This window comes from Chanodichthys erythropterus, chromosome 10 (genome assembly GCF_024489055.1).
Source record: "Chanodichthys erythropterus isolate Z2021 chromosome 10, ASM2448905v1, whole genome shotgun sequence".
NCBI lineage: Eukaryota > Metazoa > Chordata > Actinopteri > Cypriniformes > Xenocyprididae > Chanodichthys > Chanodichthys erythropterus.
The window spans coordinates 16,069,164-16,095,709 of NC_090230.1; the positions used below are offsets into that span (position 1 = coordinate 16,069,164).

Genomic DNA, 26,546 nt, shown 5'->3' on the forward strand with positions numbered 1-26,546 from the left:
CGTCATAATTGAGCAGAAAAACTCCAGTGACGTCTTGACAAAGGCCGTCCATAATGGATCTTGTCATGTGTGTGAACCCCATTCCATGAGAGCTCTACCACCTATGATCAAGATTTACGCCTTTTAAATGCAAATTAGTCCTTCACATCTTATGGAATGGCTGTCTAGCATAAGCCTTTTCTTCCCTTGCACTGTACTATGAAGTATTAACGTCATATATACACAAGGGAATTACATCGTAAGCATGCTGATGGCAATGATTTTGGACTTAAAACTATAAGCCTGTCACAATCCATGTTCAACTCACTCAAATATACAAAGGTATTGCAGTACATAATGGCATTACTTGATTTTGTGCTCCTTTAATTTGAATGCGGACACATTAAACCAAGCGCCCATCATTTTGAAAAAGAAATTTCAGGTAGATACACAGCACAATCTATTATCTAAAGTTAGGATAGGCTGATAAATGTAACAATTGCATAACAATAAGCAGTCTGCTGCTGCCCTCTAGTGGCACAATTGGTACGTACAGTGGCACCATATACAGATGCTCTTATGTTGTTTTCATAATTGGATTTTATTTGTTTGTTTATTCGTCAACAATTGAAGTACAGGGGTTTTAATAAAGACCTTTATTCAGACTTTAAATAGATTTACAAAGCATACGAAAAAAAAAAAAAAAAAAAAGTACAAACAAGAAGGGAAAGTTACCTAAAATACCCCTCTGTGCATATGAATCTGCTGAATGGGTTAAAGAGTCTGTTGGGGTCAAAAGGTGAGCCACAAACACACCAATGTCTCGTGTCCATTTTCCTGAGGAGGATTTTAGGTTCCAAATAAAGATTCACCACAAAGCTTTAAAATGAATAAGGATATACAGAATAACAAAACTAAAATACCCTCAAATGTCAAAGAGTAGCTAAATATAGCAAAGATTCAAACTCAAGAGTCAAACTACCCCATTAAATCAAAACAGAACACAAAAGACGACAGGTTTGTTTGTGGGTAAAATTAAACATTAAAGTCCAAAAGGAAAACAAAGTTTAGAATGGTGTGAATTGTATGCGATGCACCAATTAATCAAACGCCTTGCCGAGATCATCTTCTGGAGAACATTTATCTGAGAAGCTTGTTCAGTCCTTGCTACAGAAGCAGAATTTGATGCATTGTGGTGTAAGAAAGAGAAGTAGCCCTGAGAGTGTGTATTAGCTACTTTCCCCCCCCCACCCAAGACGCCAATACTGTTAAATGACAGAAATTGAAAACCTGAGATCAGGTGCCTTTGAAAGGCAAGTTGTTTATCAAGGATCAAATAAACATGAGCTGGACTGTTTTGCACTGATTGGTTGAACCCAACCTGCCCCCCAAAAAACAGACTAAACAAAATGTAAGAAATAAAAAACAAACCCTCAAAGCGTCTGGGTTCAGAGTTGACTGCAACTGTTAGCTGCCGTTCTAACAGAAGTACAAAAACAGTTCATCGGGATCAGTAACCTCTGCGCAAACCATCTCTTGCCCTTTGTGACGTATTCCATTTTGACTTGATTTAAAAGCTATGAAACCAAATGGGAAACCAGAAGTGAAGAGTTCGGAAAGCTTGGGAGCTGGTCGTCAAGAGTCCTCCGTCCCAGAGTCGTCTTCATCATAGCAACAGTCCGCAGCTTCTTCATCATCATCGTCTAAATCCTCATCATCGTAGTAGTCATCGTAGAATAAGGTAGTGCCCTCGTCGGCAGGTGGGGCGCGGGTACGGACGCAGTATTCCGCCAGTGTGGTGGGTACTTTGACTCCGTCCCGCTCTGCTTCGGCTTTGGTGGCTAAAACCTGTTTCCTGTGAACCAGGAACAAACCATGCAGTTGAGTGCAGCTCGCAAAATACAGTTTTATGCATGTTAATTATGCAAATACTGTCTTAACATGACCGCAAAATGAGTGAAAGGGTTTCTCGAACCTGATGATCTCTGCATATTCGCGGTCTTTCCCCTTACTGTCCCTCCATTTACGGTACATGACAGAGGCGTCCACGTTGGCTGGCGAGAAGGTGTTGGGCTCATTCAGCAGAGAGATAACGCTCAATAAGATCGTTCTGAAAGGAAAGCAGATATCAGCTAATTAAACGAAACCAATTACGACCGTTTGGCTCAATTATTGATTGAGGTGAACTGAGACGAAGAAGCATTGCGCAAACATTCAGACTTTCAAACAGACTTTTGATTAAGAATTCATAGAAGATAAGTCTAATTTTAGTTGAGTTTTGTAAAGAAAAAAAAGGACACGGACAGTATGCTGTACCTCACATTCTGTGTTGGGTTCCACCTCTCTGAAGGCAGTTCACCACTCTGGGGATCGTCCACTGGCGGGTGCAGTATGGAAATACATACGTCGCCATTCTGAAATAATGTTAAAGGGACTGTCAATACATATGAATACTTTATTTTTTTTTTTTTTTTATCGATAGATTGTGCAAAATTAATTATACATATATTATACACACACACACTTTCCCCACCAATGTTAAAATAAATATATAGCCAGCCACTGCCAACATTTTTGATAATTTAAAAAAAAAAAAAATAATCATGGCCTATATTCAAACATGCAATGTATCAAAATAAAGAACAAAGCCTCTGCTTCCCCCCCAGATAATAATGCTTTAATTGCTTGTTTCTGCTCCTCTTTTGCCTTTGTTTTGATCCGGAGATTCTCTAATCTTTCAGAAGATAATAGCGCCCCCTACCGTATATAACAGTGAAATCACGGAAAGCTAGAAAATTCCATTAATTGGCGAGGATTTTTGCAGTTCTTAAGTCTTAAAATCACAAGTTAACAAAATTATTTTACCAGCATTAAAACTGAGTGAATCGAAAATATATTTAGGGGCCAAGCCCCGAAGGGGCTGTAGCCCCTATTGTAATTGTACGTTTTCCCTTTTATTATTATTATTCTTCCTCCCGAATGGGAGTCTATGGCAGCCCTATCAACGGAACATGAGAAAATGATGAAATTTGGCACAGTTGTAGAGATGCTCATGAATAGTGATTGGACCAAATTTGGAGTCTCTAGAACCAACTCTATAGCGCCGCCACCAGTTCAAAATTTCAACATTCTAACGGTTTTAACATTTGAACTGTTTGTCATAGAAAAATTAAATTTAGTTCATCTGATTCGTCTCTTCATGCTGATGCTATTCAACTTCTTACATTAAGTCTCCACCCATTACAGTAGCGGCCATTTTGAAAAGTACAGTATTTGTTTTTTCGCTTCTCCTCCTTCAAAATTTGTCCAATTTTGTCCAATCTTTGATCAGATTATCTTTGGACTGAGCCGCACAGAAATGACTGAACAGATTTTTTTTATTCATCTTTGTTCAAAGGTTATGATGTCACGAAGTTAACGAGGTCGACCCGAAATTAGTATAGAGGCTGTATCTCGGCCAAACTTTGAGCAATCGAAACAAAAATTGGTACGCTTCATCAGAACCATGGTCTGAGGGTCTATGCCAAACTTGGGAACAGCGCCACCTACAGGTCATGAGATATGAAAAATGGCTATTTTGGCCAATAACTTTTGAACAGTTTGTCAGAAAATCAAGATCTTGGTGTCTATGGATTCCTTGGATCATGCCGAATCCGACGATACCGATTCTGTCAATATTGGATGTATCACGTGTCCGCCATTTTGAATTTTGTCATAAATTGCGATATCTTTTAAACAATTTGACATATCTTCACAAAAATTGGTATGTATGACCTTTAGAAGGTCGTGAAGGTACCTGAGAAGTTTCAGCACAGCGCCACCTACTGTTCCACAGATGTAATGATTATTTCAAAAACGCTTATAACTTTTGAAAACACTTTCCAAAATGTGTATGCTTCATGTCATTTTATTCCCTGGCTTATGCCGATTCCGACAATGTATCATTTGCCATTTTCCTTAAATGTACCTGTCTGCCATATTGAAGTAAATGAAAAACAGTTTTTTCGCTACTCCTCCTACAAATTTTGGTCAATTTTGTCCAAAATCAGCTCAGATGATCTTTGGACCGAGCCGCACAGAAATGACTGAACAGATTTTTGATATTCACTACCATTTCCGAGATATTCATCTCTGAATGTGACCTTGCTTGTGTTTGTTGTCTTATACTAGTTAGCTTAGCACAGTAATTGCTTAGCATGCTAAACTATTGCTATTCTTTCTAATGTGGTCTTCAGTCAACAGGTTAACCAAAACTTAGTTGGCATTAAATAACTTTGCATACTAATATGGTTAACATGCTATGAAGCTTTTTTTTTTTGTGAACTTTCTCACACTGAAACCTCTGCTTAGCATACTGATGAACTTGCATGGCTGATTAGCTCAATGTGTTACGCCACGGATCCCGAATGCTCTGCATCGTGGGTTCGAAACTCAGTGTGACACATGCCCAGACCGCATGAGGTACTGTGGCAGGAAAAGATGCAGAACTTGTGTCTGTTCTAGGCATTCTGCCTAAAACTGGTCTAATCTGAAGCTATCACATGCAATTCCTTTATGTCCAAATTCGTAGTTATTCTTCTTCCCCCTGTATGGTAATCAATGAACCATAAGAAGGAAAATTATCAAATTTGGCATGCTTGTAGTGATAGTAATTAAAAGTAATTTGACCAACTTTGGAGTATCTAGGACTAAGTCTATAGCGCCACCACCAGTTCAAATATTCACTTTTGTAAAGGTTATAACTTTTGAACCCTTTGTTCCAGAAAAATGAATGTCAATACAACTGATTCCTCTCTTCATACTGATCACATTCAATATCTTACATTAAGACTCCACCCAGTACAGTAGTGGCCATTTTGAAAAGTACAGTATTCCGTTTTTTCGCTACTCCTCCTTCAAAATTTGTCCAATTTTGTCCAAACTTTGATCAAGTGATCTTTGGTCTGAGCCGCACAGAAATGACTGAACAGATTTTTTTTATTCATCTTTGTTCAAAAGTTATGATGTCACGAAGTTAACAAGGTTGACCCAAAATTGCTATAGAGGCTGTATCTCGGCCAAACTTTGAGCAATCAAAACTAAAATTGGTACACTTGATCAAGACCATGATCTGAGGTTCCATGCCAAATTTGGGAACAGCGCCACCTACAGGTCATGAGATCTGAAAAATGGCTATTTTGGCCAATAACTTTTGAACACTTTATTAGAAAATCAAGATCTTGGTGTCTATGGATTCCCTGTGCCATGCCGAATCCGAGGATATCGAATTCATCAACATCGGATGAACCACGTGTCCGCCATTTTGAATTTTGTCATAAATTGCAATAACTTTTAAACAATTTGACATATCATCACAAAATTTGGTACATATGACCATCAGAGTGTCCTGAAGGTACATGAGAAGTTTCAGCACAGCGCCACCTAGTGTTCCACAGATATAATGATTTTTGCAAAATTGCTTATAACTTTTGAAAACATTATCCAAAATTTGTCTGCTTTATGTCATTTTATTCCCTGGCTTATGCCGATTCCGACAATGTGTCATTTGTCATTTTCCTTAAATGTACCTGTCTGCCATATTGAATTAAATCAAAAACAGTTTTTTCGCTACTCCTCCCACAAATTTTGGTCAATTTTGTCCAAAATCAGCTCAGATGATCTTTGGACCGAGCCGCACAGAAATGACTGAACGGATTTTTGATATTCGCTACCATTCCCAAGATATTCATCTCTGAATGTGACCTTGCTTGTGTTTGTTGTCTTATACTAGTTAGCTTAGCACAGTAATTGCTTAGCATGCTAAACTATTGCTATTCTTTCTAATGTGGTCTTCAGTCAACAGGTTAACCAAAACTTAGTTGGCATTAAATAACTTTGTATACTAATATGGTTAACATGCTATGAAGCTTTTTTTTTTGTGAACTCTTTCTCACACTGAAACCTCTGCTTAGCATACTGATGAACTTGCATGGCTGATTAGCTCAATGTGTTACGCCACGGATCCCGAATGCTCTGCATCGTGGGTTCGAAACTCAGTGTGACACATGCCCAGACCGCATGAGGTACTGTGGCAGGAAAAGATGCAGAACTTGTGTCTGTTCTAGGCATTCTGCCTAAAACTGGTCTAATCTGAAGCTATCACATGCAATTCCTTTATGTCCAAATTCGTAGTTATTCTTCTTCCCCCTGTATGGTAATCAATGAACCATAAGAAGGAAAATTATCAAATTTGGCATGCTTGTAGTGATAGTAATTAAAAGTAATTTGACCAACTTTGGAGTATCTAGGACTAAGTCTATAGCGCCACCACCAGTTCAAATATTCACTTTTGTAAAGGTTATAACTTTTGAACCCTTTGTTCCAGAAAAATGAATGTCAAAACAACTGATTCCTCTCTTCATACTGATCACATTCAATATCTTACATTAAGACTCCACCCAGTACAGTAGTGGCCATTTTGAAAAGTACAGTATTCCATTTTTTCACTACTCCTCCGAGCCGCACAGAAATGACTGAATGGATTTTTGATATTCGCTACCATTCCCAAGATATTCATCTCTGAATGTGACCTTGCTTGTGTTTGTTGTCTTATGCTAGTTAGCTTAGCATGCTAATTGCTTAGCTGAAGAGCCACATTAAAGAGAATGACAACTGGTTAGCATGCTATCAAGTTAACCATGAGCTTCATTAGCATTAAGTTAGCTTAGCATGCTAATATGGTTAGCATGCTAAGTAATGCTTTTTTGTAAATTCTTTCTTACACTAAAAGTTCTCTTCCACAGATTGTTGAATGTGCATCCTCAAGTAGCTCAATGTGTAAAGCCAGTTACCTGATGAGCTCTGCACCCCAAGATAGTGGGTTCGAATCCCAGGTGGAACGGTTTTATGAAATAGTGTGTTTTGATTCCTTTACTGCCTCTTGGATTAGAAATAAATGCTTTTTGTTTCATGCCTTGTTCATTTTCATCTAAGCTTATGTACATAAGTTCTGAGTTCATTTTCGCCCGTAATTCTGAACCAGCTGTTTCATGTTTGTTCATTTTTTGCTGTTTTTCCTCTTCCTGCTCTGTATTGCGCTACAGCATGATGAGCTGCAGAATGATCTAAAGTAGTTATTAAATATAACATTCAGTGCAGTTTTATAAAAATTCTTCATTTTGAGTTCATTTTCACATGAACTAATGAACTTCGGCAGGTGTGCCAACATTCACCTGCACAGTGGCGCAATGAGTTGAGAAATGGACATTGGACCCGGAGGTTGTGGGTTCGAATCCCGTGTGGGGTGCCTTTATACAATTGTGTGTAATGAGTCATTTTGATACCTTTTTTATCCAAATAAGCATTGTACTAATCTTTATTCCTCTTGAATGAGATACAAGTGTTTTTAGTTCATTCCGTGTTCATTCTCTGAACTTCTATTAATTTTCATTTCATTTCCACCTGTCCTTCTGAACGAGCTGTTTAGCATGTACATTCAATTTCTGCTGTTTTTGCTCTTCCTGCTCCGTATTGCGCTACTGCCCTTTCTGGGGCTTGGCCCCGAATTGCTGCTTGCAGCTATATTTACATTTATCATCATATACACTGATTTTTATTGAAAAGATGCTTTGAAGCCATTTTTATTGTATAAAGCACCATATAAAACAAACTTAATGATTACTGACCTAGAAATAGTTTACATTATAACCAGTCTTTGTTTTAATATTTTCATAAAAAAAAAAAAAAAACGTAAAAATATAATAATATATATATGACCCGCTCTGGCGAAATGAGTCGGAAGTCGCAACGTTTTATTTTAAGAGATGGGCCGATAATGTGGAAAAACAATGAAAAAAACACGATTTTTTTTTTTAGGCTAATTTCAAAGAACAGACTTTCAAAAATAATCTTATTGTGTTCCTGAGTTATTCCATGTCAAATAATAAAAAATTATAAAAAAAAAAAAAAAAATTATTATATTTTTGTCTTTTATCAGCTGTTTCTCAGCAAGAAAATGTCCAAATGTAATGTAATTTATATTTTCTTAAAATGTTAAATGTTTTCTATCAAATGATACCTACCTTTTGACTCTCCTTGCTACAGTTTTGGAGTTATGAGTCTTTACTTTTGTGTGTGTCGCTCAGAGAAAAAAAAAAAAAAGCCTTCAGGTCTTAAAGTGTTAATTCAAATAAATACTTCCAAATAATTTGAGCTTCAGCCTGGTTTAATAGCATTTATATATATAAAAATTTCTTTGGTCAAATTAAGCTGTAAAATAAATAGTTTATCCCTTTAAATGCAATGGATTTTGAAAGATAACAAAAAAACGGGCAAAAAAACTTTAAAAGCGATTTTCTCAGGTTTCAATTTGAAAAAAGGGGGCAGACGACCATAATTAAAATGGATATATCTTTAAAACCATTCAAGGTATGACTTTGACTATGATATCATTTTAAAGCATATTGTCTCATCTTTCCATTGATACCAAAATCTCAATTTTGAAATTTGGGTCACTGTGACTCATTTTGCTGGATCAGGTCTCATATTATATTATATTATATTATATTATATTATATTATATTATATTATATATACAAAACATATTGCATTCAATTTAGTACATTCACTTCCTTTTTAAAGGGGAAAAATTAGGTAAAATTAGGTAAATTCCTACATTCATTTATTTTAAATTAAAAAAAAGGTAACATTACAGAAGAGGATTAGGGCAGAGCAATAATAAAAAAAATAAAATCATCTCGAGATTAAAGTTGTTAAATTTCAAGAAAAAACTTGAAAGATAAAATGTTGAGAATAAAGTCATTAAATTACGAGAAAAGTTGTTAAATTACGAGAACAAATTTGTTAAAATATAGCTGCGAGCAGCGATGGCGGGCCCAAGCCCGGTGGCACCGCCACCCCGGTGGCTTCAGGGCAACTGTGCACAGCGGGCAATAGGCACTTAAAACGGTTAAACATCAAAGGACTATGTCAAATTCACTCTACATTTACTGCACTACAAGGTGCCGTTATAGAGCCCCTCCTCCCTGCCCATTTTCAAAGGATTACATGTGCCAAGTTTTAACATTATTCTGATTAATTTTGAAGCAAATCAGGTAAAAATAAGAGGGTGATCTCAATGTATGCTGAAAGTGACACATTTTCTGCTTCCAGTTGGTGGCGCTATGACTTTGAATCACAATAGTCAAATCCATGTGATCAGCCTTGTACAACGAAGACTGAGCCAAAGTTTCATCAAAATCAATTAATGTATGCAGAAGTTATAACACTTTGTTGCCCTTTTCTTGCCATAAATTCGTTGCCTCGCCACGGCCAAACCGTTTGAGATATCCAAAATCCGTTTGCAATTAAACAACTTCAATGTGTTAGCAACAAGTTAAAAAAAGCTTGGTGTAAATTGGATAAACCCTGTAGGAGTAGTAGTATAAAATTCATAGCCTGTTTTTTCAAAAAATTAACATTCAAACCAAAATAGCTGACTTCCTGTTGGTCGGAGCTAATGAATGTAAATTAGAAAATTGTCCGGCTTGATGAGAATAATATATGTACCGAGTTTGGTGACTGTAGGAAAAACTAACCCCCACTTTTGTCAAAAGGTGGCGCTACTGAGCCCCTCCACCACGCCCATTTCTATGGCTTTGTCCATGTCTACTGGTTGACAATATTGATGTGTGTGTCGAGTTTCATGCAATTTGAAGCATGTTAAGAGCCTCAAAAACACTCAAGAATATTATTACAGTTTGACCTGTTGCCATGGCAACAATATTTCAAATATCAAAAATCCTGTCATAGGTCTACATCTGCTGTGTATTGACATTACACTGATGAAGTTTGAAGCAAATCAGGTAAAAATAAGAGGGTGATCTCAAAGCATTTTAAAAGTGATACACTTCTTGCTGCCATTTGGTGGCGCTATAACTTTGACTCACAATAGTTACATCCATGTGATCAGACTACTACAACCAACACACTCCTGAAGTTTCATAAACATCAATCAATGTATGTAGAAGTAATAACACATTTCCTGTTTCCCTTTTCTCGCCATAAATTCGTTGCCTCGCCACGGACAAACCGTTTGAGATATCCAAAATCCGTTTGCAATTAAACAACTTCAATGTGTTCGCAACAAGTTAAAAAAAGCTTGGTGTAAATTGGATAAACCCTGTAGGAGTAGTAGTATAAAATTCATAGCCTGTTTTTTCAAAAAATTAACATTCAAACCAAAATAGCTGACTTCCTGTTGGTCGGAGCTAATGAATGTAAATTAGAAAATTGTCCGGCTTGATGAGAATAATATGTGTACCGAGTTTGGTGACTGTAGGAAAAACTAACCCCCACTTTTGTCAAAAGGTGGCGCTACTGAGCCCCTCCACCACGCCCATTTCTATGGCTTTGTCCATGTCTACTGGTTGACAATATTGATGTGTGTGTCGAGTTTCATGCAATTTGAAGCATGTTAAGAGCCTCAAAAACACTCAAGAATATTATTACAGTTTGACCTGTTGCCATGGCAACAATATTTCAAATATCAAAAATCCTGTCATAGGTCTACATCTGCTGTGTATTGACATTACACTGATGAAGTTTGAAGCAAATCAGGTAAAAATAAGAGGGTGATCTCAAAACATTTCAAAAAGTGATACACTTCCTGCTGCCAGTTGGTGGCGCTATAACTTTGACTCACAATAGTCACATCCATGTGATCAGACTCCTATAACGAACACACTCGTGAAGTTTCATAAAGATCAATATATGTATTAAGACGTTATAACACATTTCCTGTTTCCTTTTTCTCGCCATAAATTCGTTGCCTCGCCACGGCCAAACCGTTCGAGATATCAAAAATCCCCTGGCAATTTTTAATCATCAGTGTCTTGACTTCATGCTGACCGAGTTTGGTGGCGATCGGATTAATCGTCTAGGAGGAGTATATCAAATTCCAGAGCATGCGTTTTTCAAACAACCCTTAATAGCTGACTTCCTGTTGGCGTGGCGATTAACTTAGAGCGCGAAAGTTGTTCGGCCCGATGAGGTCTATATGTGTACCGAGTTTCATACTAATACGTGCAAGCATGTTTAATATATGGACCAAATTTTCAGACTTTTTTCAAGGGGGCGCTGTCGAGCCCCCCTGCCACGCCCGGGTACCAGCCTCTCCGGCGTCCTAATGGCCGCGGATTCCAATGTGTGTGCCAATTTTCAAGAGTTTTTGAGCATGTTAAGGCCCCCAAAAAGCCCCGGAAGACGGAAAAAAAATAAAAAAAAAAATAAATAAAAAAAAATAAATAAATATAGCTGCGAGCAGCGATGGCGGGCCCAAGCCCGGTGGCACCGCCACCCCGGTGGCTTCAGGGCAACTGTGCACAGCGGGCAATAGGCACTTAAAACGGTTAAACATCAAAGGACTATGTCAAATTCCCTCCACATTTACTGCACTACAAGGTGCCGCTATAGAGCCCCTCCTCCCTGCCCATTTTCAAAGGATTACATGTGCCAAGTTTTAACATTATTCTGATGAATTTTGAAGCAAATCAGGTAAAAATAAGAGGGTGATCTCAATGTATGCTGAAAGTGACACATTTTCTGCTTCCAGTTGGTGGCGCTATGACTTTGAATCACAATAGTCAAATCCATGTGATCAGCCTTGTACAACGAAGACTAAGCCAAAGTTTCATCAAAATCAATTAATGTATGCAGAAGTTATAACACTTTGTTTCCCTTTTCTTGCCATAAATTCGTTGCCTCGCCACGGCCAAACCGTTTGAGATATCCAAAATCCGTTTGCAATTAAACAACTTCAATGTGTTAGCAACAAGTTAAAAAAAGCTTGGTGTAAATTGGATAAACCCTGTAGGAGTAGTAGTATAAAATTCATAGCCTGTTTTTTCAAAAAATTAACATTCAAACCAAAATAGCTGACTTCCTGTTGGTCGGAGCTAATGAATGTAAATTAGAAAATTGTCCGGCTTGATGAGAATAATATGTGTACCGAGTTTGGTGACTGTAGGAAAAACTAACCCCCACTTTTGTCAAAAGGTGGCGCTACTGAGCCCCTCCACCACGCCCATTTCTATGGCTTTGTCCATGTCTACTGGTTGACAATATTGATGTGTGTGTCGAGTTTCATGCAATTTGAAGCATGTTAAGAGCCTCAAAAACACTCAAGAATATTATTATAGTTTGACCTGTTGCCATGGCAACAATATTTCAAATATCAAAAATCCTGTCATAGGTCTACATCTGCTGTGTATTGACATTACACTGATGAAGTTTGAAGCAAATCAGGTAAAAATAAGAGGGTGATCTCAAAGCATTTTAAAAGTGATACACTTCTTGCTGCCATTTGGTGGCGCTATAACTTTGACTCACAATAGTTACATCCATGTGATCAGACTACTACAACCAACACACTCCTGAAGTTTCATAAACATCAATCAATGTATGCAGAAGTTATAACACATTTCCTGTTTCCCTTTTCTCGCCATAAATTCGTTGCCTCGCCACGGCCAAACCGTTTGAGATATCCAAAATCCGTTTGCAATTAAACAACTTCAATGTGTTCGCAATAAGTTAAAAAAAGCTTGGTGTAAATTGGATAAACCCTGTAGGAGTAGTAGTATAAAATTCATAGCCTGTTTTTTCAAAAAATTAACATTCAAACCAAAATAGCTGACTTCCTGTTGGTCGGAGCTAATGAATGTAAATTAGAAAATTGTCCGGCTTGATGAGAATAATATGTGTACCGAGTTTGGTGACTGTAGGAAAAACTAACCCCCCCACTTTTGTCAAAAGGTGGCGCTACTGAGCCCCTCCACCACGCCCATTTCTATGGCTTTGTCCATGTCTACTGGTTGACAATATTGATGTGTGTGTCGAGTTTCATGCAATTTGAAGCATGTTAAGAGCCTCAAAAACACTCAAGAATATTATTACAGTTTGACCTGTTGCCATGGCAACAATATTTCAAATATCAAAAATCCTGTCATAGGTCTACATCTGCTGTGTATTGACATTACACGGATGAAGTTTGAAGCAAATCAGGTAAAAATAAGAGGGTGATCTCAAAACATTTCAAAAAGTGATACACTTCCTGCTGCCAGTTGGTGGCGCTATAACTTTGACTCACAATAGTCACATCCATGTGATCAGACTCCTATAACGAACACACTCGTGAAGTTTCATAAAGATCAATATATGTATTAAGACGTTATAACACATTTCCTGTTTCCTTTTTCTCGCCATAAATTCGTTGCCTCGCCACGGCCAAACCGTTCGAGATATCAAAAATCCCCTGGCAATTTTTAATCATCAGTGTCTTGACTTCATGCTGACCGAGTTTGGTGGCGATCGGATTAATCGTCTAGGAGGAGTATATCAAATTCCAGAGCATGCGTTTTTCAAACAACCCTTAATAGCTGACTTCCTGTTGGCGTGGCGATTAACTTAGAGCGCGAAAGTTGTTCGGCCCGATGAGGTCTATATGTGTACCGAGTTTCATACTAATACGTGCAAGCATGTTTAATATATGGACCAAATTTTCAGACTTTTTTCAAGGGGGCGCTGTCGAGCCCCCCTGCCACGCCCGGGTACCAGCCTCTCCGGCGTCCTAATGGCCGCGGATTCCAATGTGTGTGCCAATTTTCAAGAGTTTTTGAGCATGTTAAGGCCCCCAAAAAGCCCCGGAAGACGGAAAAAAAAAAAAAATAAATAAAAAAAAAAAAAAAAAAAAAAAAAATAATAATCCTTAGAAGAACAAGAGGGCCCTGCGCGAATTTTCGCTTGGGCCCTAATTATGAGAAAAATGTCGTTAAATTGAGAAGTCGAGATAAAATGTTGAGAATAAACTCATTAAATTACGAGAAAAATTATGAGAACAAATTCGTAATTTAACAAATTTGTTCTTGTAATTTAACGACTTTCTCAATTTAACAACTTTAATATCGAGATGGTTTTATTTTTTTATTATTGCTCGGCCCTAATCCTCTTCTGTATAACATTCATAACGAATAAGTATTATTATTATATTTTGTGTTTAATTAAATGAATTGAATTCATATAAATTGCTTTCATGCTGAATTCATGCTGTTTGATTGGGTTAGTGTTGGCTAACCTCATAGATGTTGGGATGCCACATCTTGGTGAGGAATCTGAAGGCAGGAGGTGAGTACGGGTAGTCGATGGGGAATTTGATGCGTGCCTGGAAGAAATAACACATTTATTAGGGAATGGATGTAATGGCACATTGTCTCCCAACAATACGTGATGAAATACTGAGCTCGCTCAATGGAGCAATGCAACACCAACACCCAAGATCTCTACGGGTACTGTACAGCTTTGTCATTTTACTGTTAAATACACCCCCATGACACATTTAATGATCTCTTCATTGGCTAAGTGGTAAAAAATGCTTGGTTATATTACAAAAATATGTCATGCCCCAACCACACATTGCTTTCAAAATCAAGCAGTACTCTTGGTATGTTTTCCATTTGAGAATATCTGATTTAGCTGAAAGCCTGTTACAAGTTAAGCTACCATCTGCAATGCAGAGGCTGATAATCCGTCCTTTATTTGGACTGAAGACTCCAAGCATTTCATTGCGCTTTAGAAATACACACATCCTCAAAATGTATAAATCCTATCAGTTAAAAGCGTGAGCTCTACTGTAGGATTCATGTGGGTGTTAGCAGGCAGAACTGACAAGACGAGTATCCAGATTGTATGCATCATCTACTAGTACACTTTTCATAGTTAGAGTTCCCCTAGAACAGGGCATTCATAAACCCTGTAACTATTACACCATTTAGGTCTTGACCACGAGCGCCTTGGAATATTTTGTTGTTCCATCTCTCACGTATCCAATGAGCACCAGTGGCTTTGTGTTTATACCCCTGTAGCGTATCCAGTTGCCTTGTTTTGGAAGAATGAGGCATTATTTTATCATGAAAAAAGTAAACTCAATCTCAAAAACACACTGTAGATCCATCATGAACCCCTGGGGGTTTGTAAACTCCTTACCTAGAAGAAACCTTGTGAAAGTGGAAAAAGAGCTTTGTGAAAGGGGGAGGGGAAAAACAAAAAACAAAAACCACACAACTACCCACCAGTTCATGGACCATCATTCCAACTGTGGGGTTGGCGGCGCCATATTAATGGTTGTAGCAAGGTCTGAACTTGCTCAGATTTTGAATTCAGTGATACAATTACACACTGGATCTGTGACATGCATATTTATGTATATCTGAGCATAAACAAGCCCTCTATACACATACACGCAGATCATTCACAATCTGTAGCAAGCTGAGTCTGGTGCCTACAGTGGGTGGTGGGCACACACGCATACGTACCACTCCACAACCCCCACAGCACACATTTGCTGATTTGGCATGGTCAGCTGGTGTGTGCTTCAAAGGACCAGCTCTCGGAGGGGAGACCGGGGGGGTTGGGAGAACCAACAAACACAAACACACACACACACACACACACGGGAACCTGTACGTATCAAGTGATACTCGAATCCTGAAACCCAAGTAGTGCAGGGCAACTTTCAAGCAAGCAAGCCTATTAAACCTCAAGTAGGGATCCGTGTAAGAAGGCAACAGTATTATGTTTCGCCAGAGGCAGCTTACAGAAGTCCTTTGCTGCTGCACGTGACCCGACACACAAGAGCTCTTGTGACAGCCGGTGTGCGGAGCGTCTCTCTTTAGCTACATTATCTAACAACTAGATGAGTGGATCTAAACTTAAAAGGAACACTCCACTTTTTATGAAAATAGGCTCATTTTCCAACTCCCCTAGAGTTAAACAGTTGAGTTTTACCGTTTTCGAATCCATTCAGCCAATCTCCGGTTCTGGCGGTACCACTTTTAGCATAGCTTAGCATAGTTCATTGAATCTGATTAGACCGTTAGCATCGCGCTTAAAAATGACTAAAGAGTTTTGATATTTTTCCTATTTAAAACTTGACTCTTTTGTAGTTAAATCGTGTATTAAGACCGACAGAAAATGAAAAGTTGCGATTTTCTAGGCTGATATGGCTAGGAACTATACTCTCATTCAGGCGTAATAATCAAGGAACTTTGCTGCCGTATCACGGCTGCAGCAGTGCAATGATATTACGCAGCGTCTCTCACAAACGTCTCCATGGTTGCAAGGCACGTTCCCTGTGCAAGCAGGGGCTCACGGGTGCTGCGTAATATCATTGCACTGCTGCAGCCATGGAACGGCAGCAAAGTTCCTTGATTATTACGCCTGAATGAGAGTATAGTTCCTAGCCATATCAGCCTAGAAAATCACAACTTTTTATTTTCCGTCGGTCTTAGTACACGATTTAACTACAGAAGAGTCAAGTTTTAAATAGGAAAAATATCAAAACTCTTTGGTCATTTTTAAGCGCGATGCTAACGGTCTAATCAGATTCAATGAATTATGCTAAGCTATGCTAAAAGTGGTACCGCCAGAACCGGAGATCGGCTGAATGGATTCGAAAACGGTAAAACTCAACTGTTTAACTCTAGGGGAGTTGGAAAATGAGCCTATTTTCAAAAAAAGTGGAGTGTTCCTTTAAGGCACAGGGATGTGGAAAACTACAGATTTTTGCTTCCTAGTTGGTACAGCCCTGTATAATTAGACTGGTTTAGGGCCGAGTATGATTTGTAAGGTCATATTTTTAGGATCATTGGTTGTGCAACATCAGCAGTCTATCAGACTGTATGATATACATCATAGCTAGGACTTTGTTACCAATCAACGTGTTGAAAGCTCAGAAAACCACTGCGAAGCAAATCTTTCTGATGCTGCCAGAACTTTGTTGCAAAGGCAATTAATCGGCCATCACTGAACGTCACACTAGCTGACCAAAGGTTGCCAATTTTTGCCTACAAGGGAAATCTTTTCCATAATTAACAGTGTTTTTCATTTAGTTGTCGAAATGTGACGAAGTCAGCTTCTGTAATTTGTCTGATCAATATACATTGTACACCCTTTGTACTGCATTAGTTTATTTTTGTCAGTGTACATCAAAGACACCATAAGAGGTCTAATACCAAAGGCGTGTGTCCACCAATGTGTTTTTCCAGCGGCTAGCGTACTTTTCTATGGGAGCGCCGTGGTTTTTAAACACCAGGAGAGTAATGAGCTGGCTAAAAACACTTTGGTGGACACACAGCCAAAGAGTTGTGCAACGTATGCATTTGAAAACATGAGGTCAGAGGAGACACTGTTCACAAAATTCAAGCTAAGAGCTACTAATTTTTTTGACGTTTAAAAATCATCATAAACGCTGTAAACACCATAACCATATAAGCATCAATTATCTCTATGCATTTTGTTCCCCAACCACAGCAACAACAAAAACTAAGAGTCTACACAGCGAGTAAGTGTCTAAGGATACAATTGCACAACAAAGATGTACTAAAAACGGTAACGTTTTTTTTCTTTGTGTTTTTGCGTACAGATGACAATGTTGTAAAAACGATCCCAGTTCACACGAAAACCACTAAAAACAATGTATTTTTCATGCCAGGCCAGTAAAGTTGGTGATGTCACTTTGTAAAGAAACATCATGCACCTATAGACTGAACACGTAATACGCAAATGCATGACAACACCGTTTTCACAATTTCGCATTTTTATAAATTTACTTGGAGGTAACAGTATAATTTTCAAAAACTTGCACTTTAAAACCCATTTTCAAATGTTTGAATCTTCAAAATGGCCAAAACTCATAAAAAGCTTAATGTTTTTAGTTGAAAATGGTGGTGTGTAAATGGCCCCACAATTTATCTCCCAAATTTAAAATATTCTAAATTCAACGAAGAAGTGGTTGTTTGCATTAAATGATTCCTTAATGGTTGGTCCAACTGAACTGGCAGGATGAGTGTCATGCAATGCATCACCGCTCATTGTTTTTGGAACAGTTGATTCAGCAGATGTAAAACTTTGTGAACAAGCCAAGTACAGCATTTGGTTTACATGAGAAACTCGTTCTGCAATACACTCATTTCTGCGTTATGCATTGGATTTAGTTGAAGTGAAACGCAAATGGCAATGTGGGCCTCTTGGAATAAAATAATAAAAAAAATTTGCTTGAAAAATCCCTGTCTTGGAGCGCAACCTAAAAATAAATCTCTCTCCTACAATCCCATTTGAGAGGAAATGAGAATCCCATGGATATTGGGCTGGTAGAGGAAATAAACCAGGTCACTGCTGCTCTCCTTGAACAAACTGTCCTGTTCTTCAACACCTCCGTAACACCTCATTTTCCAGTGCCTGATCTCACTCCCTCCTTCCCAGCTGAAACATTAGAGAGGACAGGGAAATTGTGTCCTTGAGGGGAAAGGGATAGACAGTCCCTGAGGGCCATAGGTAGGAAGTTGTTTTTTTAATTCCCACCGCTGCTTCACTTGACACCAAAAGCTAGTTTAGAATGAACTGGGGTCCTCTCGATGCAGGTAATTAGCCTAATTAGAGGGCCATAAAGTTCTCAGTGAACAACTAGAGCACCTGTTGACTGGATTGATCCATCAGATTCATTTGTGTGTAGTCTTGTATTTGTGTCCATCAGATCCACTGTGTATTCTTGTATTTCAGTATATCTACATGTGCTACCTTGCTGATGCTGGTTGATGAGACCATTGACAGTTACTGTAAATGAACATCAACACAATGACTGACAACAGATTGGGTGCAGCCTCTTGGTTCAGCGTGCAAATTGATAAGCCAATAGATCACAGAAAAAGACGACACATTAAAATGCACTTTTAAACCACTTCTCAATGACAAATTAAAATAACTTTATTTTGATAGTTAAGTCATTCTTTTTTTAGCAAATTGTGAATTTAACCAACATTTTGTACTTAGTTGACTTTGTGTACACACACAGGTATGCATGTATATTATATTTAATATTATTACATTTTTTTTTTACACATATGATTTGTACAAAAACCTTCATTGATTAAAAGTGAACCAAAAAATAAGTCAAATCCAATCTGACTGTTCAGACAGAAACGTAGCATTTTAAACCAAATGTGGTTTTAAAAATAACTTCACAGCCCACATTTTCTGTAGTTTTTTTTCCCCAGGAACTGTACACCATGATATTCAGAATAATATTTAATTCTAGTTCTAGTTTCAACATTATTTGTTCTACAGACATGCCTCCATTATAAAAAAAAAAAAAAAAAAAAAAATCAGCTATATGCAAAGTGACCCACATTTGGTTTTCGACCACTAAAAAATGTGTACAATTTACTCATGGAGCCACATTGAGATCCCCATATCTCTGGAATTGAACCATATAGAGCATTAAAAATGAAGCTACACAAAGAAAGTCTGCTAAGAACCAAAATCTACAAGGATATCAAGATATCTTTAATACTTCTTGAGATGCAGGCATGCAAACTTTGGGGAATAAGCATGAAAATTGCTTTTTCCCCAATTTTGAAATGTCACTATTGGCATATAATATAACAAGGATTGCTAAAAGGGTTAGTTCACCCAAAAATGAAGCTTAACGAAGCAGTGTTTTGAAATCGCCAATCACTAGATATTGTTGAATAAAGTCATAATTTTGTTTTTTGGCGCACAAAAAGTATTTTCGTCGCTTCATAACATTAAGGTTGAACCACTGTTGAACTTCACATGAACCGTTTTAAATACATCTTTAGTAATATGGCATAATATGGCAATTTCTGGGCATATGAAAGTGTTAATTATCTTGAGGCAATGGAGACCTCACTGAGCCATCTGATTTTGTCTTTTTTTTTTAAATATTTTTTTTAAATTTGTGTTCCGAAGATGAACAAATGTCTTACGGGTGTGGAACAACATGAGGATGAGTAATTAATAACAGAATTCTCATTTTTGGGTGAACTAACCCTTTAAGTCAACAGAATAGACCTACCCATCTGTGTGTAAAAATAAAATGATGATGGCGTCTTTCTAAAGTCATTTTCTCAGAGCTTTAATTCGGCTCCAAATCTCAGGAGAAAATTGTCATTCTGACCCCCCTACATAAAATAGTGGATTACTCTGTAAATAAGCATCCATTGCATTTAATATTTTGGCTTTCATGACTATTAATGTTTTTCTTCAGAAAAAAAAATAAAATCAAAAATTTTGGCTGGATTGGTTTCCAAAATATGGCTGATTCGACACAGAATGACCCTATATAGCACTATAATATACATTAGTTTATTTATATACAAACATAGGTATATAGTATTTAACATATTATATGAAGTGTACAAAAACCTTCATTCACTATTTAGGTAAAAATTTGCCTAAATAATTTGCATCTTGAAAGAGTTAAATTGAGTTATTATGGGCTGACTCACTCCAAACACCTTCCAGGCACAAAATGAAGCTAGAACAGGCACAGAGTGTCAGCCTCTCATTTCTGTGACACTCCGTCAGGCTGGTGAGGGGAGCGAGTAACATGACTCGAGCTGCTAGGCTGAGTCAAGCACGACCAAGCCCAGCTCACATCACCTGCCAAAGGGCCTGGGCGTGTGCATGCTTCAGTGGAGCTACGAGGTGCTCAGGAGTGAACCCTGCTACCTGTCAGCGAAGCACCACGTGTAAGAACATGAAGCCTGCTTAAAGGGATACCACTCATGAGAACTTAATGACTGCCAAACCTCTCTTAGCTGGAAAATTGAAGCTAGACACAGAATGACACTAGGGGTGGGTGGCATGACCAAAAAATGATGAACGATATAAGTAATTTTATATAACAGGCACAAATTAACTTCCGGTGAAAATTACATTTTTGGCAGAAATAATAAAAAAAATATATATATATATATATATATATACTTATAAACAGATTGTTCTGATTAAATTTTGATCGAATGAACGGCCGCTTTAAATTGAATACAAAATGCACACCTGTGATGGTACATTTTATGGTAATATCATGTCAAGCTTTTAAAATAACGAACTACACTATTTGACTGATAATTAGTTTTAAACCACTATTTATTTGACATGTGTGTCTATTGTCACAATTAGACACATAGACAGACAGACCGACCACCATATTGGTATCAGCACATATATGTTCATTTTTGAAGGTGCCCTAGAACTTTTAACAAGATGTAATATAAGTCTAAGGTGTCCCCTGAATGTGTCTGAAGTTTCAGCTCAAAATACCCCATAGATTTTTTTAATTCATTTTTTTTAACTGCCTATTTTGGGGCATCATTAAATATGAGCCGATTCCTTGCACGGCCCCTTTAAATCTCGCGCTCTCCCGCCCACGGAGCTCACGCTTGCCTTTAACAGCATAAACAAAGTTCACACAGCTAATATAACCCTCAAAATGGATCTTTACAAAGTGTTAGTCATGCATACTGCATGCATGTGTCGGATTATTTGAGTATTGTATTTATTTGGATGTTTACATTTGATTCTGAATGAGTTTGAGGCTGTGCTCCATGGCTAACGGCTAATGCTACACTGTTGGAGAGATTTATAAAGAATGAAGTTGTGTTTATGAATTATACAGACTGCAAGTGTTTAATAATGAAAATAATGACGGCTCTTGTCTCCGTGAATACAGTAAGAAACTATGGTAACTTTAACCACATTTAACAGTACATTAGCAACATGCTAACAAAACATTTAGAAAGACAATTTACAAATATCATGATATCATGGATCATGTCAGTTATTATTGCTCCATCTGCCATTTTTCGCTGTTGTCCTTGCTTGCTTACCTAGTCTGATGATTCAGCAGTGCACAGATCCAGACGTTAATACTGGCTGCCCTTGTCTAATGCCTTGAACATGAGCTGGCATATGCAAATATTGGGGTCATACATATTAATGATACCAACTGTTACGTAACAGTCAGTGTTATGTTGAGATTCGCCTGTTCTTCAGAGGGCTTTTAAACAAATGAGATTTATATAAGGAGGAGGAAACAATGGTGTTTGAGACTCACTGTATGTCATTTCCATGTACTGAACTCTTATTATTTGACTATGCCAAGGTAAATTAAATTTTTAAATTTAGGGCACCTTTAATGTTGTCGACATGATAACCAATGTTAAATCCGATAAAGAATAGATTTTTCGAGTGACATGGCGGATGGGCACACACTGCGGGGGGTTATCTGCGGCCCCCATGATAACCTGGGTTGCGTCAACAGACTATGATCATGTATCGACAATAGCCGATATAAGAGATAGTCAAATATAAGAGATTTTGTCAAAAGCATCAAATATTTGCAATATTAAGAGGATTTGGCATTTCCAATTAATGTTACATTCTTGTAGTCTATTATTATTACTATTAGGTTAGGATTCTTTTATTATTAAATTAATATTATATTAAATTTGGCCCGCAATTATTTAATAGCGCATCACTGCAGTGACGTGCTGTGAGGATAATAAAAGATTAGGCTATTAGCTCCTCTTTTTAAATGTTTTAAAACATTTTTTAGGTCTATTATTCAATGAATCATAGGCCTATAATTAAAATTAATAAGAGTGTATAATATTTCCTAACACTGCAGTCATCAATGAAAATTAAGCACAGCTTTACTTCAAGCACAGACTTTAAAAAAAAAAAAAAAAACTACTTTTAATCCCATTTGTTTCACTAGCCGAGATTCTTGTGTGATATCCATTTGCTCCCCTTCTTATTTTAAAACGGAAAGATTTCCAATATTATATATAAAATTATAATGATATAAAATATAACATCATTATAATTGTGTGCTTGGGACATGGCTTTTAATGGGGAGACTTTTTTGTTTTTGTAATCAGGCTTTCAAAAATTATATTATATTTAATTTATATTGGTTATTGGCTTTCAAATATAAAGAATTATCTGTATTTTTTATATATATATATATATATATATATATATATATATATATATATAATATAATATAATATAATATAATATAATATAATATAATATAATATATATATATATATATATATATATATATATATATATACACACACACATACATACAATTTTGTGTGAACAATCATAATATCAAAAAAAACAGCATAAAGGGCTATTTCAACAAAGGAAAACAAATGCAGAAGGGAAACCTGTATGTTTCTTATGGGGTAGTAGTGAGCAGGAAGTCATGGTTACTCATCTCTTCCTGTTGGAAGAGACGCCGTGTAGGTCCCCGGCTGACCTGCTTCCTTCCTCCACGCCAACAAACAGACACCGTTTTCCACATCAATGCAGGGAAACAACAGGACTGAACGTTCACAGCTATGCATCGCCTCTAAAGTTTAGACAAGAAAATGAGACTAAACTGGCATAACAAATTTGTTTCTGGTTCAACCCAGGCTGTAGCAAATGTGCTCAGCAGGTCACTTGCTAATGGCATGACTGTGTGTGTGGAGGCTGGTTGGCCAGCATGTAAGCCAACAACACAGGGATATCTATGAAGCCGGGCTAAATATAACTCTACCATTGTTGTAGTCTGCCAAAGTGACTTTGCCTGGACACGGCAGAAGATATCTAGCAGTAACAGGTTAAAGTATTTCGGGTTGATGTGTTGGATTATTGGTTTCTTCAGAAAAAGTGCAGCTTGATCAAATAAGGATTTCAAAACAAAAAGCCTGGCAAATAATTTGATTTATGGACTCACATGTGTCAGATGGAGCAATAATATGACTGATATTTTCCTGTTGACAATGTTCAACATGTAGAAGACCAAGTGAAACCGCTCCAAATATGAAGCCAAATATTTTGTCATTTAGGATGATAGGTTTGCTCTGAAAAAGATGTGTCACTGTCCATCTTGAGGAAACGTTATTATCTTTGAAAAATTGTATACTTTGAACTTTTAACAACTAAATCACATTGAGAGAACTTCACAACATTCCGTCACTGTTCCATAGAGCTGTAAGATGGATGATGAATACTAAAGAATAAGGAGGAACAACAGAGCAAATGTTGGACGAATGGAACGTTGGCGTTTAAAAAACTAGTAGAACACTACAGTAAAAATGAACATTCTATTACCAACCAGATGTCGTTCCAAATCGTTCTTTCTTCCGCGGAAGAAATTTAGTGACAGCATCAGTCACATATTTTCATTTCAGTTTGTGTCCCACAGAAGTCAGTCAGTCAAACAGGTTTGTATTACAACACTACTTCAATTCTTTAATAAAGAATGACGCAAATTAACTTTTACAACGTTTACATCAGAAGTCATAAACAATGGTAATAAAACAAAGAGTCGACGTTTATACATCATGAAGAATAATTACTCATAAATAAAAACTTATCAATTAACAAAAGATAAGACACAATCAGTCGCCACTCACCTTAAAATAACCCCCCTCATAGTGCGTGTTAGGGGGTCCGAAAATCGCGACTTCCCAGTTGTACAGGTCCGACTCGTCGACTAAAGTTATTTTGAAGCCTTCAACCGGCTCGTCCTGGAGACTTTTCAGCTCCAGCATTAAAGCCTTTTGGGAACTCGCAACATGGTGGTGTCCATGCTGAGCCATATTCCAAAAACAAACGAACGATCAGGCATCCAAATTAACCCCGCAAACAAGTTCAAATCGTCCGTTTCACAACGCACAGTAGCCGAACACGCTGAATTCGAGCGAACAAACCAGAGATAAATCACTCGATGACAATCTTCGCTTAGCGAGTACCAGCCCCGGCGGATTTGCTGTTCGCGTCGGGCATTTGAAGTCCCACGTTAAGCACCTGGCGTCGATATTAAACGTGTTAAATTAATCAAGCCTTCCGCTAGTAAACAAACATGCAATACGGGGCAGCTTGTTCGAGGAGTCTCGCTCCCTCCCCCCGCGTCACGCTAGACACAGCGCCAGCAGCTGTAGAGCACGTCCCTCCTAATACGCCTCCTGCAGCCAATGGAGGGCACGAGCAGCTAAACCCTGCGAGTCAAACACAGCGGAAGAGAAGATTTGAACAACGCTTACTTCATTAACACTAGTGTATGGCAAATATTAACAACTTTTTTTTAATCCCAAAACTATATGGGGTAACTTGTCACAATGTTACTTTCTTTTTACAGACTCGAGCTTTTTTTTATTTTTTTTATTTTTTTTAAAAGAAATATAAGGACTGGTTTAATTCCATTGGTAACAACTGTGAACATCTTTCTTTCTTTCTTTCTTTCTTTCTTTCTTTCTTTCTTTCTTTCTTTCTTTCTTTCTTTCTTTCTTTCTATATCTGTCTGTCTCTCCATCTATCCATCTATCCATCTATCTATCTATCTATCCATCATCTATCTAACTATCTATCCATCTCTCCATCCATCCATCCATCTATCCATCCACCCATTTATCAATCTGTCTCTCCATCTATCTATCCATCCATCTCTCTATCTATCTCTCCATCTATCTATCTATCTATCCATCCATCATCTATCTCTCCATCCATCATCTATCTACCTATCTATCCATCTCTCCATCCATCCATCCATCCATCCATCCATTTATCAATCTGTCTCTCCATCTATCTATCCATCCATCTCTCCATCTATCTATCTATCTATCTATCTATCTATCTATCTATCTATCTATCTATCTATCTATCTATCTATCTATCTATCTATCTATTCATCCATCCATCCATCCATCATCTATCTCTCCATCCATCCATCTCTCCATCCATCCATCTCTCCATCCATCCATCCATCCACCCATTTATCAATCTGTCTCTCCATCTATCTATCTCTCCATCTATCTATCTCTCCATCTATCTATCTATCTATCCATCCATCTGTCCATCCATCTCTCTATCTATCCATCCATCATCTATCTCTCCATCCATCATCTATCTACCTATCTATCCATCTCTCCATCCATCCATCCATCCATCCACCCATTTATCAATCTGTCTCTCCATCTATCTATCCATCCATCTCTCCATCTATCTATCTATCTATCTATCTATCTATCTATCTATCTATCTATCTATCTATCTATCTATCTATCTATCTATCTATCTATCTATCTATCTATCTATTCATCCATCCATCCATCCATCCATCATCTATCTCTCCATCCATCCATCTCTCCATCCATCCACCCACCCATTTATCAATCTGTCTCTCCATCTATCTATCTATCTATCTATCTATCTATCTATCTATCTATCTATCTATCTATCTATCTATCTATCTATCTATCTATCTATCTATCTATCTATCCGTCCGTTCATCCATCCATCCATCTCTCCATCCATCCATCCATCTCTCCATCCATCTATCCATCCATCCATCAATCCGTCTCTCCATCTATCTATCCCTCTCATCCATCTATCCCTCTCCATCCATCTATCCATCCATCCATCTATCATCTATCTCACCATTCATCCCTCCATCCATCTATCAATCTGTCTCTCCATCTATCTATCCATCCGTCTATCCCTCTCCATCTATCTATCCATCCATCCATCCATCCATCAATCATCTATCTACCTATCTATTCAACTCTCCATCCATCCATCCGTCTCTCCATCCATCCATCTACCCATCCATCCATCATCTATCTACCTATCTATCCATCCATTTATCAATCTGTCTCTCCATCTGTCTATCCATCCAT

The 26,546-nt window shown here is 37.6% G+C and overlaps 1 protein-coding gene across 1 annotated transcript; it reads right to left on the minus strand.

Moving 5' to 3' along the window:
* Positions 1–442: 442 nt before the first annotated feature.
* cdc34a (cell division cycle 34 homolog (S. cerevisiae) a) lies at positions 443–24,800 on the minus strand. Its single transcript, XM_067396219.1, has 5 exons — positions 24,285–24,800; positions 14,087–14,173; positions 2,296–2,393; positions 1,955–2,089; positions 443–1,834 (listed from the first exon to the last, which is right to left on the minus strand). The coding sequence occupies exons 1-5, from the start codon at positions 24,468–24,470 to the stop codon at positions 1,615–1,617; spliced, it is 726 nt and encodes a 241-aa protein (XP_067252320.1). The 5' UTR covers positions 24,471–24,800; the 3' UTR covers positions 443–1,614.
* Between the last annotated feature and the right edge of the window lie 1,746 nt (positions 24,801–26,546).

Coding starts and splice junctions, on each gene's coding strand:
- cdc34a (XM_067396219.1), bottom strand. CDS start 24,470: ATGGCTCAGCATGGACACCACCATGTTGCGAGTTCCCAAAAGGCTTTA. Junction 2,090..2,295: donor AACCCAACACAGAATGTGAG/GTACAGCATACT, acceptor CTTTCCTTTCAG/AACGATCTTATTGAGCGTTA. Junction 1,835..1,954: donor GAATATGCAGAGATCATCAG/GTTCGAGAAACC, acceptor CCTGGTTCACAG/GAAACAGGTTTTAGCCACCA.